This window comes from Malania oleifera, chromosome 6, assembly GCF_029873635.1.
Source record: "Malania oleifera isolate guangnan ecotype guangnan chromosome 6, ASM2987363v1, whole genome shotgun sequence".
Classification (NCBI taxonomy): domain Eukaryota; kingdom Viridiplantae; phylum Streptophyta; class Magnoliopsida; order Santalales; family Ximeniaceae; genus Malania; species Malania oleifera.
This window is the reverse complement of record NC_080422.1, coordinates 101,166,416-101,178,820: the sequence shown is the minus strand read 5'-3', so window position 1 is coordinate 101,178,820 and position 12,405 is coordinate 101,166,416. Positions and strand designations below refer to the sequence as shown.

The window sequence follows — 12,405 nt, the reverse complement described above, 5'->3', positions numbered from 1 at the left end:
CTATAATGAACAAAATTCATATAATAAATTTTTTTTATTTTTAAAAAAGGGCAGTACCTCCATTTATTTATTGATAAATCCTCACTTTTGGCGGAGGAATACTGTGATTACAAGACAAGTAATAAGAGATTATAAAAGACAAAACTTAGAAGGCCTCCCAAAAAATAACACCAATATCTAGCCAAAAATAGAGTTACAAACCCCCAGGGTGTGGTTCAGGTGGTAGTGCGGGTTGCGGGAGTGTCTTTCACGAGATCAGGTGTTCAAATTCTCCCGGGTTCATTTCCGCCTCTGGACTCCTGAATTTACCCTCCATTTGGAGTTGTAGGGTCAACTTCAAGGGGTGCAGGATTAGTCACGTGGACCGTAAAACGGACACGTGGATACCCGGTGCGTAATCCAAAAAAAAAAAAAAAAAAGTTACAAGTCCAAACAAAACAAAACAAAACAATGACCTAACAACTCTACTTTCGATCATAAGATCATCATGGATCGTGCGACGAGTAGAGATAGAAAGAACAGGGTCTTGTGCTTAGCAACTCTACTTTCGATCACAATCGTCATAGACTCATAATAAATAACATTACTATATATATATATGTGTGTGTGTGTGTATGTATGTATGAAACATTAATGATAGGTGGTGTCCCTTGACCCTCTCTCTCTCTCTCTCTCTCCCTCTCTCTCATATGAGGATCATTTTGGCAAAGAGCCCCCACATACAACCAACTCAGATTAATCACATACATATATGCTTGCCATTAGGGACAGTGATGCTACGAGTCCATGTGATAGAAAAAGAGAGAAATAAAGTTTATGGATTCATTTCATATGTCATTTCTTTTTGTTACATAGACTCAGAGTAATAATAATAAGGCGCCCATGATTAATATAGGATTCATATAAGGAGATCATCATGGATCATGTCGCCAGTAGAGATAGAAAGAACAAGGTCTTGTGCCTTGCTGTACTTTTTTAATCTTTTCACGTCAAGTAAACTCAATCACAATAGTTACAGACTCGTAATGAATAATATATATATATATATATATATAGAGAGAGAGAGAGAGAGGAAGAGAGAGAAAGGAAGATATATATATATATATATATATGTATATCTCTCTCTCCCTCTATATATATATATATATATATATAAAATAGCTCCTAAAAAGATGGCATTAATCAAGGGCAGACATGAGGCTGCTGCTGGCTAGTTAAGTTGCTGATGGATGACAATATATATATGCATGAGATCAATGACAGTAGACACACCTAAATTTTAATATGAATAAATTAAGCTATGGACCAGCAGGAGGAGCTACCTATATTAGCTAGCTAGCTAGCTACAACTTCCTTTTATTTTTAATTATTAAATAGAGATGAGATGAGATAAGGTGCATGAGTCTCCTCATTCCTCTCCCACACCCACATATATATCTAGCTACTTCCACCTCTCATGGCGATTAATTGGGGTGTGGGGGTGGTTCTACTATTCTTAATTTTTTAGGTCCAAAGATAGCCCTCCATGAGCTGTCCATATTCCATGCTTTAATTTTTTTTTTTTTTTTCTTAGAAGTCTATTGACCCTAAATTATAAGATGGAAAATATCACGTTTCTTATTTCGATTCACGCCCTTTTTAACATCTCCGAATGTAAAAATTACAAGCCCTAACAATTTCCATACAAGACATTCATATATATTAGTGGGTAGCATTTAGTTGTTTTATCCTAGCAATGTACATATGCATATGGCAGTCCATGGTTTATTTAAAAGAAGAAAGTAAAAAAAGAAAAAAAAAACTTGAATGCCTGCATAAAGGCCCAGTTACGACACGATACAAGGAGAATGATCTAATAGCCACTAGTCTATGTTACCACTCGACATAAGTGGGATAATCTAGTAGCCATGGGTCGAACTAAAATTTAGCTAGTCAAGTCACCAATATATATATATTTCATATAGTCCTCTAATTACGAAGAATTGAAGCAGATCATGTGCTAATGTCTTAACTAAATTTAAGGATTCTCATAACATGATAATGAAGGTACCGACTCTTCTCTAGCCATTTTAAAGAATACTTTACTGATTAATACAGTGATCGAGGATTCTTCATTCTTATGTGTTGTTTTTTGTCCCATATTGGTAGAATAGTTCCACATTGGTATAAAAAGTTGTTTTGATTTTTTTTGTATTATTTGTCTCACATTGGAGAGAAGTGTTTTTTGGACTTGATGTTGAAGTTATATAAATCAACTCTCCATTTGTAAAACATACCTCAAAGTTGTATTTTGTCAAGAAATAGTTGATTGATTGTCAGCGCCCGAGAACGTAGGTAATTCTATACCGAACCTTATTAATTTTTTGTCCTATCCTTTTTACTATTTTATTATTAGTTTTTGCATATATATTCAGTAGTAATAGTTATAGTATTGGTGTTTAACACAGGTGGGGTGCCCGGCACAACATTATGCTCAACTTGTTAGAATTATTTTTTTCCTTGTTTTTGCACATTCCTTTTTGTCCTTCCCATTTCTTTTCCAATTCTTTTGTTATAAAAATGTAACAATTCCTTTTCTTCATGTGAGGCTATCAATATTTTTATATATCATAGTATTTTTGTACATAAGGAAAAACTCATTTGGTGATTTTCTTACTTATTTTATTATTTGTATAGACAGAGTGCAGCACAATTGGTTGGGTGCAATTGAGATAATAATTTGGCTAGGTCAAGGCTAATTAATTAACCTATTATATAAATATTTGGGGCTGAGTATAGCTAGCCTATCAATTATAAATTTCACCATTTTATAAATTTGTCTCATAACCACAAGTCCCCCCTGCCACCTGCATTGCATATCTCTCTCTCTCTCTCTCTCTCTCTCTCTCTCTTATATATATATATATATATATATATATATATGCACATAAGCTAAATGGTAACTGGCCCTTTCAATATGAGATTTTTTTTTTTGGGGTAAGTATGTTGATGAATCTTGTCTAGGGGTGGAGACAGTATTGCTTTATGTGGCAGCTTGCTCAAGAACACAACTGCACAAGTGAACACACTCCTTTATTTTATATGCATATAATAGTACTATCACTGATGAAACCATCAATTGATTAACTAAAATACAGATTACTAATAATGAGGAGAAGAACTTGCACTGCTGCATATTTTATTTGTACATAGAGAGGGGTATGAAGGATCTTGAGCACAGTATACGTGTATATATAATGGATATTTTAGCTTGTTTTATGTGGTGTCTGTCGGTCACATAGCCCAAAAAGAAGGAGAGAAAGTAAAGGGAATAGGACTCTAGTGCCCTTAATTTTGAGGGAACCTGAACTTCAAGATGATCTAATAATAATAATAATAATAATAATTGTCTATTAAGAATGATTTAGGAAGTCAACTCAAACCTCTTCTGATTAAATGGATAGGATTCGAGTATGAGATTTACGACTTTGCATTTGAGATAATATGTTAATATTTACAGGTATAGGGACAGATTCATTATCTCGGTGAATTGGTCGAGTTTTCAAAAGAATTCTACGCCATTATTTAAAAAGAAAATAATATATAATAAAAAATATTGGATCACATGTTATTCAAGATTAGCATTGTGACATGTCATTCAAGATTATCATTTTGATAAGAAAGAACAAATAGATTAATTATAATCATTGTTAAATAGGTCAAAGTGTACGTGGTGCATGTGTGTCGGCATAGAGAGAGAGAGGGAGAGAGAGAGAGCATGCCCATACCAAAAGAGGTGGCCAAATTAAGAATAGAAAATTAATATAGGTTGAAGGTAATTATGGATGAGATCACATGCTTCATGGCATGCTTTGATTCCTTTAACAAAAGCAATAAACACCAAAAATCAGAGAGAGAGAGAGAGAAAGAGAGAGAAAGAGAGAGCCCAACCACATGCTTCTTGGGGACCATCAATCTACAAATCAAAGAGCTTTCCAAGAGCATGAGAAGATCCCAAAAAGCCAATACAAAAAATCAAAGATCTTACTTCAATTCTTACTACACATCACAACTCAGCCCCAAATCCCATAAAGAAAACGTTAGAACGCATACATACCCACAAATATATCATTTTAAAACAGCATTTGCATGCAGCTGGCCGGCCGGCCGGCTGCAGGATTAATACATTAATAATAATAGTAGTAGTTACCTTTGCTTTATAACCATATAGTTATATATATTTTTAAGAGAACATTTCATGCCTTGGGTACTGCCAAGTACTAGCTACTGCAATTATTCTCTATCTGCTTTAATTAATACTTAATGTGGCAAACCCACAAAGATATATATATAACTTACTACTCTGTTTTTGTACTTCCCCTTGCTTCCCCTGTTTCTCATAATGGCATACATGGGGAGGCAAACCCCCCCCCCGCCCACTCCCTTCAATTCCCCTCTCTCCATTATTTACCACTGCTACTTTAATTGGATGCATGCATGAAGAAGGAGGACAAAAGGGAACATCATTGTTCCTTGTAATTCTCATTCCCAAAATCAATGGAGAACTTACATATCTCACAACTATAATTACAATTATGGGGAAACCCATTTCCATTTTCCCATACTTTTCCTTGTCTACCTCACTGTCTTCCAGTTTTTGCTCCAACCTACCATGCTAAAAATAATTTAATACCCTCTTCCTCCTCCTCCTCGTCTCTCTCTCTCTCGGGTTCAATCTTTATTTGAAGTACTCCAAGATGACAGTGCATGCCCCATTATGTGTTTTACCAAATTCTTGTACATGGATATATATGATGATGTGCCAATTATGGAGCAACTAATGTGATGGTAGTGGCACAGCTAGCAGCTAGCTTTCCATAGGAGGCAATTGGTTGTTACAAATTCCTACTGAAGAAAAAAGGCAATCCGTTGGAACCAATCTGTCCCTTGTGTTTGGAAGGAGTTGAACGTGAGGGGTACTAAGCGGAACAGTTGATGGGTGTAGTAAATCGGAGAAGATCCAGTACATGCTCTTTATAGTATTTGTAAGATTTTTGGAAGCAGCTTATTGATTTATTGGAGGAAGTAGATTTTTTTATAAATCATTTGTATAAAGAAGGAAATAAAGTGGCAGATGCTTTGACTCGACAAGATACCATGGGGAGGAATAGTTTGTTTACAAATAGTAGTCAACTTCTTAAAGTTATCAAAGGTTAGATTGGATAAGATGGGTACGACTTATATGAGATATGCTTAGTTGATTTTCTTTTGGTAGTGGTATATGTTTGTTTTCTTCTTTTATTTGATTTGATGCATGGAGTGTTTTATTGGTTATTATGTAAGCCCCAAGTGTCCTTTTATCTCCACGATATTTCTCTTTCATAAGTGAGGGTTATTAATAAATTTGGGATGAGACCGTTATGTGGGTGGTTTCTAACTCTTTCAAAAAAAAAAAAATAATTTCTAAAAGGCGAAAGGAATAAGTCGAGGCGGGCTTATAGAGAATTATAAAGTTATAAAATTTAAATTATTTTTATCATTAAAATATAATTTTTAATTCTCTTACAAAATTTTTGTTAAAAAAAACAAATCTTTCCTTAATTTTGTAAAAGACAAGTTTTTTTTAGGGTAGATTTGTGTGTTTTTTTTTATTTATTTATTTATAAAATTGTGACATTTTTTGAAATATCAGGAAATGTTTGTGATATTTTTGAAATCGCAAGGGATGTTTTTTTCTTCTTTTTGCCAAATTTCAAATGAGGTGATTATCTTTGACCCTAACTTTTTTTTTTTTTTTTTCCAACTATTATATCAATAAAAAATATCTTAAGATTTTATCTCTCTCTCTCTCTCTCTCTCTCTCTCTCTCTCTCTCTCTCTCTCTCCCCTTATTTGAGAACTCTAAATTACCTTAACCAACGCTAACTCAAAATACCATACTGACTTTAGAGTTTTAAATAAAATCTTCTATGAATAATAAATTTTAAGTGAATAATGCTGAATGACCTAGGTTTCTAAATTCAAACCATATATATCGAAAAAGGTGATGAGATAGTTAGGATTGTGGGCATCACATATATTCAATTAAAGTAGGTGAGTTAAAATGTTTACAGGTGACATGATCCAAAGTAGCAGCATCAAGGGGCCCTAGGAAGCCAACAAAGTATAAGGACAACTTGACATTGGCAACTAAAATAAAATACAATGGGAAGTCCTTAAAATTAGTGGCACCCCTAGTGTGTAGATGGACATCCCACCCCTCAAGGACCCCCTCCCTTAATAATAAGACAATTAATGCCCTACGCAGCAACACTGCAATATTGCTTTTTTATTTGGAATAGTTGGCATCTCTCTCTCTCTCTCTCTCTCTCTCTCTCATAATACTCCTAGATTAGCTAGGAACCTTATATGTCCCTACCCTCACATATCTATGAAAAGTTGGAAATCCCATTTCTTATTGTTTCCCAATTTTTGAAGATAAATAATTAGTTGTGGTATACGATAAAATTGCCCTTATTTGCCTAAAAAAAATTACCTAGAAACAATCATATGCTAATGAATTATCAAATATGTTTGGATATTTTATCTATAGGAAGATTTTAAATGTCATCTCTATCATCCATTCCCATCTATAAAATTATAATATAAAATCCATTCAAATTGATAATCTGGACATCAAAACATTTTCCATTTTCAATATTCCAAACCAAAAGATCCCTTAAAGCAATTTCTTGAACTTTGATTGAGGGTAGTTGTCATTTGTTTTTTTTTTGAATTTAGAAATTTAGAATTCAAATTCAGGTTTGAATTTATATAAAATATAATAATTGTTGAGAATTTTACTAGTGAGTTTGTCTCACATAAGAAAATTTGAGTAGATGATTGGTGCTTATATATATATATATATATATATATATATATGATTGAATTTAAGACCCAATAGATTTAAACTTTTGGATTAAGTTTTATTCACTCATGTGTATCAAGTCCACTCATGAAATCTTTCGGTGTTAAAAATAATAAGTTATATTAATTTAAAATACATAAAAAGCCAAATTCAGGTCTTACAATTTATACAACCAAACACAATCTTTAGATTTAAATCATTAGTAAGTAGCATTACTTCAAAGAGAGCAAAAAAACTACAACACCACCTACTAACAAACAAGCATTTGGCACCGGCGAAGGTATGATATTTCAAAACTGTAGACATTTTGAAAATATACATTGTAAAGCAGAGAGAGAGAGATTAAGTGCTGGAGTTAAATGCCAGGGGTAATCTGGACATTTCGGTTAAAGGAATGGGCCAGGGAGTCAGTATAGCGTGAAGGGGTCTGAGGGGGGTAAAAAAGGAATATAAAGATTGTTCTTACTTCTTGCATGATAATCTCCTAGCTACTTTCCTATACTCTTCTTATACCAACTTGTATTTTGGCCACTCGCTACCATATATGTGCTCGCACACTAGCCATCCATACCCACAGATGCAAAAGATCAATTTAGGACCCTTGATCTTCAGAATGCGTGGGCCTTGTGGGGTCCGCCAACCTTTGGAAGATGATGGGCGCACCATACTGGGGGTATAGCAGCATCAGCACCGTTGGTGCGTGTTGATAAGACGGGGCGAGGCGGAAGGAGAAGCGCTTCAGTAGGATGGCGAGCGCAAGCTTAGCTTGGAGAAGCGCTAGATTTTGTCCGATGCACATGCGGACCCCAAGCCCAAAAGGAATGAACGCCACGGAATGCTTTGTTGCACGGGCCACTCCCTCGGAGAATCGTGCGGGATTGAACTCGTTCGCGTCGCTTCCCCATATCGCCTGATCGTGATGAACGGCTAAGATTGGAATCAAAAGCTCGGTCCCACGAGGGATCTTGTAGCCCCCGAGCTCCACGTCACTTTTAGCTCGCCTGATCGTTGCAATCGTGGGCGGATATAAACGCAAGGATTCATTCAAGATCATGCTCAACTGCAAAAAGATAAAGAGGGTCCGATTGACATTGTAGAAGAAAAAGGAAAATACCATCTGAGCTCTATATTTATTTTTCAATATATATAAAATAACATTTTTATCCATAAATAAAAAAAGACAAAAAAAAAAAAAATGTATGCAAAATTACGAATTTCCTCTCCATCCACCATACATACATAAAGATGGGATTTGGGGTGAGCAAACGGTCGGTTCGGTTAAATTCAGGTAATTAACCGAATTAACCGAAAATTTAGTTAAATAATACCATTAACCGAACCTACCAAATTGACGAAGGACACCAAACCGATCCCGACTGAATTGCCCATTCGGGTAATTCGGTTAACCGATTTTAACCAAAATCATTTAAAATTAATTGCTAGAAATAGAATACAATTATAATTTTTTTAAAAAACCAAATTCAGCTTAATTAAATACCTTATTTATTAATTTTATTAATGAAAATAATATTTTACCATAGAACAAAGAATCCAAAACAAGAAAAACAATGACAAAAAAAAATAATAATAATAATAATACCGAGTAATAGCAAGTTTAATTAAACTCCTTAATGCACTTGCATAAGCAAAAATTATATTCATAAATTATATTTAAAATCTAATTAATTAGTAATTCGGTTAATCGGTTAATCGAAATTTTTTTTACCCTTAATCGAGCCGAAACTGATTAACCGGAATTTTGTAGAATTATAACCGAACCGATCGAATCGAGATTTTTACCCGAACCGAACTGACCAATTTCGGCCGATTAATTTGGTTTTTACCGAAGTATGCTCACCCATAGATGGGATGGGCTCTCAACTTTTTAATATGGGCGCAGCCGAAGCATCACTCGACATGGATTTTTCATTTAGAGAGTAGAGAAAACATTAGGATATTTTTGGGTGGATAAATTACCGCTAGGAGGGCAACATAATCACAACTTTGCCACTAGAGTTTTTTATTTTTTTTTAAACCTTTAACATCATCCAATGAGCAAAGGAATGAGAGATAAAGGGAAGGGGAGGAGGGGAGTTTGGTCATGTAAAGGACAGAAGAATAAAGTAAGAGACAAAACATAATTTTTGTCTTTAATCCGAGAGCTTACCATCTTAAGCTTGGAAACATCATCTTTGGTGGGCACGTCACGTGCTCCGCACACCCTCATCACCTCGTCACGTGCCACCACCTGCCACTGCGGGTGCATTGCCAGCAGAACCGCCGTCCACGTCAGCAAATTCGACGTCGTGTGCTTCCCGGCGAAGAAGAACCCCTTGCACTCCTCCACGATGTCCTGCACTGTAATCCTCGGCGACGGCGCAAAAGAATTCGATTCCCCCCTTTCCCCGGAACTCGCTCGAATCATGAGCCCCAGCAAATCCTTCGGCCCATTCTCCGGGATCCCGTTTCCGCCGTTCTCTTTCCGGCGCCGGCCGATGAGCTCCTCCAGAGATCTCTTTATCTCCCTCTCCAGTTTCCAAGAATTCATATTTCTCCTGGTGGGTAGGAATCTGAAAAACGGGGATTAAGAACGGGAAATTAATTTCTTTGAATTTCGATTTTAATGCTGTTCCGATTAAATGTGAGAACAGGGTGACCACCTGATGGGGGATGCATTGAATGATTCTTGTGACTCAAAAGGGAAACGGCATTAATTAATTCTGGGATTTGTGGGGACCTTGCTTACCGATATCCAGGAATAATTAAAACTTTCCGGAATGCTTCGTTAGCGAGCTGCATTTGCTGCGCCTGCAATTGGAAAATGACTTTCCCATCTTCGTAGCTACTCCCAAACGCCGTTCGCGTAATCACATCTTCCGTCAATGTCTGGAACCACTCCGAGACTTCAATTTCCACCTCCCCGTCGGAATCCGCCATTTCCGACCACTTGTCCAGCATTTCCGTCACGCTCTTCGCCACCGCCGGTATGGACAACTACGCACACGGATTTTTTGAATCCAAAATTGAAATTAAACTGATGGGTTTGTTTTTGAAACCGGGGGATCCTTCTAATTGATGGTGTTTGGAAGGGTTTAAGGAGGGTTTACCTTGAGGTTCTCCATGTGGAAGGTGGGCGAGATAATTTTTCTGTGGTGTGCCCATTTTTGGCCTTTGAGGCTCAACAGTCCATCACCTTCAAGCTGCTTGATAATGGGGTGAGCCTCTTTCTTCTCGTAGAATTCAGATTTGGAGGTGAAGATTTCCCGAATGAGGTCGGGATCGGAGACGGTGAGGCGAAACGTGGGTCCGAACCACACCAGGAATGTTGCACCTGCAAGCAACCATATTAGACCCACATGTAATGTGGCAGACACCAGAATTTGATTTGGGTAATACATAAATCTTTTAAGAGAGTGGTGAGAAACTTATATAAGCAACTTATAATTGGTAGTGTTGAATCAGTGGAGAGAAGGTTTAGAACAATTTGTTAGTGGTAGTAGTGACAAGTTATTTGCAAAAAGAGGAATGGTAAAGATGACAACCACTAGATCAGAGAACACGGATATGTAGACCCTACCCATGAGAGAGAGAGAAAGAGAGAGAGCAAAAACAAAAGCAAGTGGGAAGAAGACAACCCAAGCTGTACCACTTCCAAATTTATACAACTTCATCATAATCAGAATGCAAGCACATACATCCTATGAGGCAAAAGGAAATGTACATGAGTATAAGAGGATACCAGTAAAGTGATTAAAAGCAACTCCACACTCCATAGCTCTACCCAGCTGGACCCAGAAGGCTAGCGAGTTCAAAATCGTCACATTTGATATATATGAACAAGGTTTGAAAAAAAAAAAAAAAAAAAAGCTCATAGCTACCATCATATATATCCAATTAACCAAGAAATTAATTGAACTCCCTTAATCTTGAAAAGGAAATAATTAAGAAGAGGAAGGAAATGGCGAGGGTGATGAAGATCAGTAATGGACAAAAGAGAAAAAAACGAAAAGAAAGAAAGAAAGTAGAACAGTCCAAAGTTCGAAGTTCAACATCAAGCAGAAAGAAGTCTGAAAAGCTTGAAAAGGAAGTACTCAAACTCAAATGTAAGCCTTTCAGAAAGCCTTAAATCTTTGGAGGATTACACAGCTACCTGATCATCAAGAAACACATACCAAAAACCAAAACAATACATACCCATAAACCAAACATATCCCAAAAGCCAATGTAAATTACCAAGAAAAAAAAACAAAAGAGCTTAGTACAGATTCTAACCCAGAAGAGAAAATGGCAATCTGATAGAGAGAGAGAGAGAGAGAGAGAGAGAGAGATGCATGAAATATATATGATGAGAGTGATAATAAATATACGTACCATAGATTTTCTTCCAATGGTGGTAGAAGGAGAGAACTCTTGGGAGAATGTTGTGGGAGAAATTGGGCATGGGCTGGGAAGAGGCCTTGAGCATCAAACCCACAAGCTCCTTCACATTCCCAATGAAGAAGCGATATGGGGGTCCTCTAATTCCCTGTTTGGAGAAATGGTCTTGGATTTTTCTGGGTTTCCACCACAGCACCAGTGCGGCCTTCAACACCACCACCAGCACTACCAAGTAGATGAGGACCTCCTCCATCATCGACCTGATGAGCGATGAGCTAACTCTCCCCCTACCTCAATTTCCTCCCAATCCAAACACGGCCTTCGCCTAGCTTAGTGCGGAGCAGCCTTTTCACCTGGCCTCCCAGCTCCCTCCTCCCTTTCTGATTTTCTTCTTTTGTTGTTTCTTTCCCTCACTTGTTACTTCTCAGTATGCTGTGTCCTCTCTCTCCCCCCCCCCCCCCCTCCCCTTATTAATACTCCCACAGAGAGAGAGAGAGAGAGAGAGAGAGAGAGAGAGTTTGGCAAAGGCCAACGGCGTAGGGGCCGCCATTGGAATTCTAAGGGTCAACCAATTAGATGTTTTTTTTTTAAACATAATTCTTCTAGGACAATTTTGCCCCTCCTACTACTAGTTACCATACTGCAATAAAATAATGTATGTGTCCTTTTCAGTTTTTGTTGCCCCTTTCATTATTATTATTTTCTTAAAAAAATGGGGTTAGAAGATAAATTTTTTTTCTTTATAAAAAAATCTATGGCCTTTTCTCAAAAATTCAATAAAAGTCGGTCCAATGATTAAGATTTTGGATTAAAACTTGGGAAAAAGATTGAGAGAGGCTTACAATAAAAAATAAACTCATTTTATGTGAGATAAATTCAATAAGATTTCTAAACAAACCGAAAAAAAAAAGATTATTCTCTTTTTCATAATTTAATTTTTTATAATTTTTTTAGTTTGATAATAATCGCCGATCATTTTTTTAGCCAACAATGACAAAATCAATCCTTAAGATTGGTTATATGAATCGTTTTTCGCCAATTTATACGATGAACAATTTCTTTTAACCCATTTCATTAATTAAAAAAAAAAGAGTTTGGAAGATGCTTTTAAATATATATATATATATATATATATATATACC

The 12,405-nt window shown here is 36.3% G+C and overlaps 1 protein-coding gene across 1 annotated transcript; it reads right to left on the bottom strand.

Moving 5' to 3' along the window:
• Nucleotides 1–7,070: 7,070 nt before the first annotated feature.
• LOC131157821 (cytochrome P450 734A1-like) lies at nt 7,071–11,822 on the bottom strand. Its single transcript, XM_058112220.1, has 5 exons — nt 11,258–11,822; nt 9,994–10,217; nt 9,633–9,880; nt 9,054–9,456; nt 7,071–7,946 (listed from the first exon to the last, which is right to left on the bottom strand). Exons 1-5 carry the CDS (start codon nt 11,517–11,519, stop codon nt 7,479–7,481), a joined length of 1,605 nt encoding a protein of 534 aa, XP_057968203.1. The 5' UTR covers nt 11,520–11,822; the 3' UTR covers nt 7,071–7,478.
• Between the last annotated feature and the right edge of the window lie 583 nt (nt 11,823–12,405).

Coding starts and splice junctions, on each gene's coding strand:
- LOC131157821 (XM_058112220.1), bottom strand. CDS start 11,519: ATGATGGAGGAGGTCCTCATCTACTTGGTAGTGCTGGTGGTGGTGTTG. Junction 9,457..9,632: donor TTAATTATTCCTGGATATCG/GTAAGCAAGGTC, acceptor CCCGTTTTTCAG/ATTCCTACCCACCAGGAGAA. Junction 7,947..9,053: donor ATGTTTCCAAGCTTAAGATG/GTAAGCTCTCGG, acceptor ATCTTTTTGCAG/TTGAGCATGATCTTGAATGA.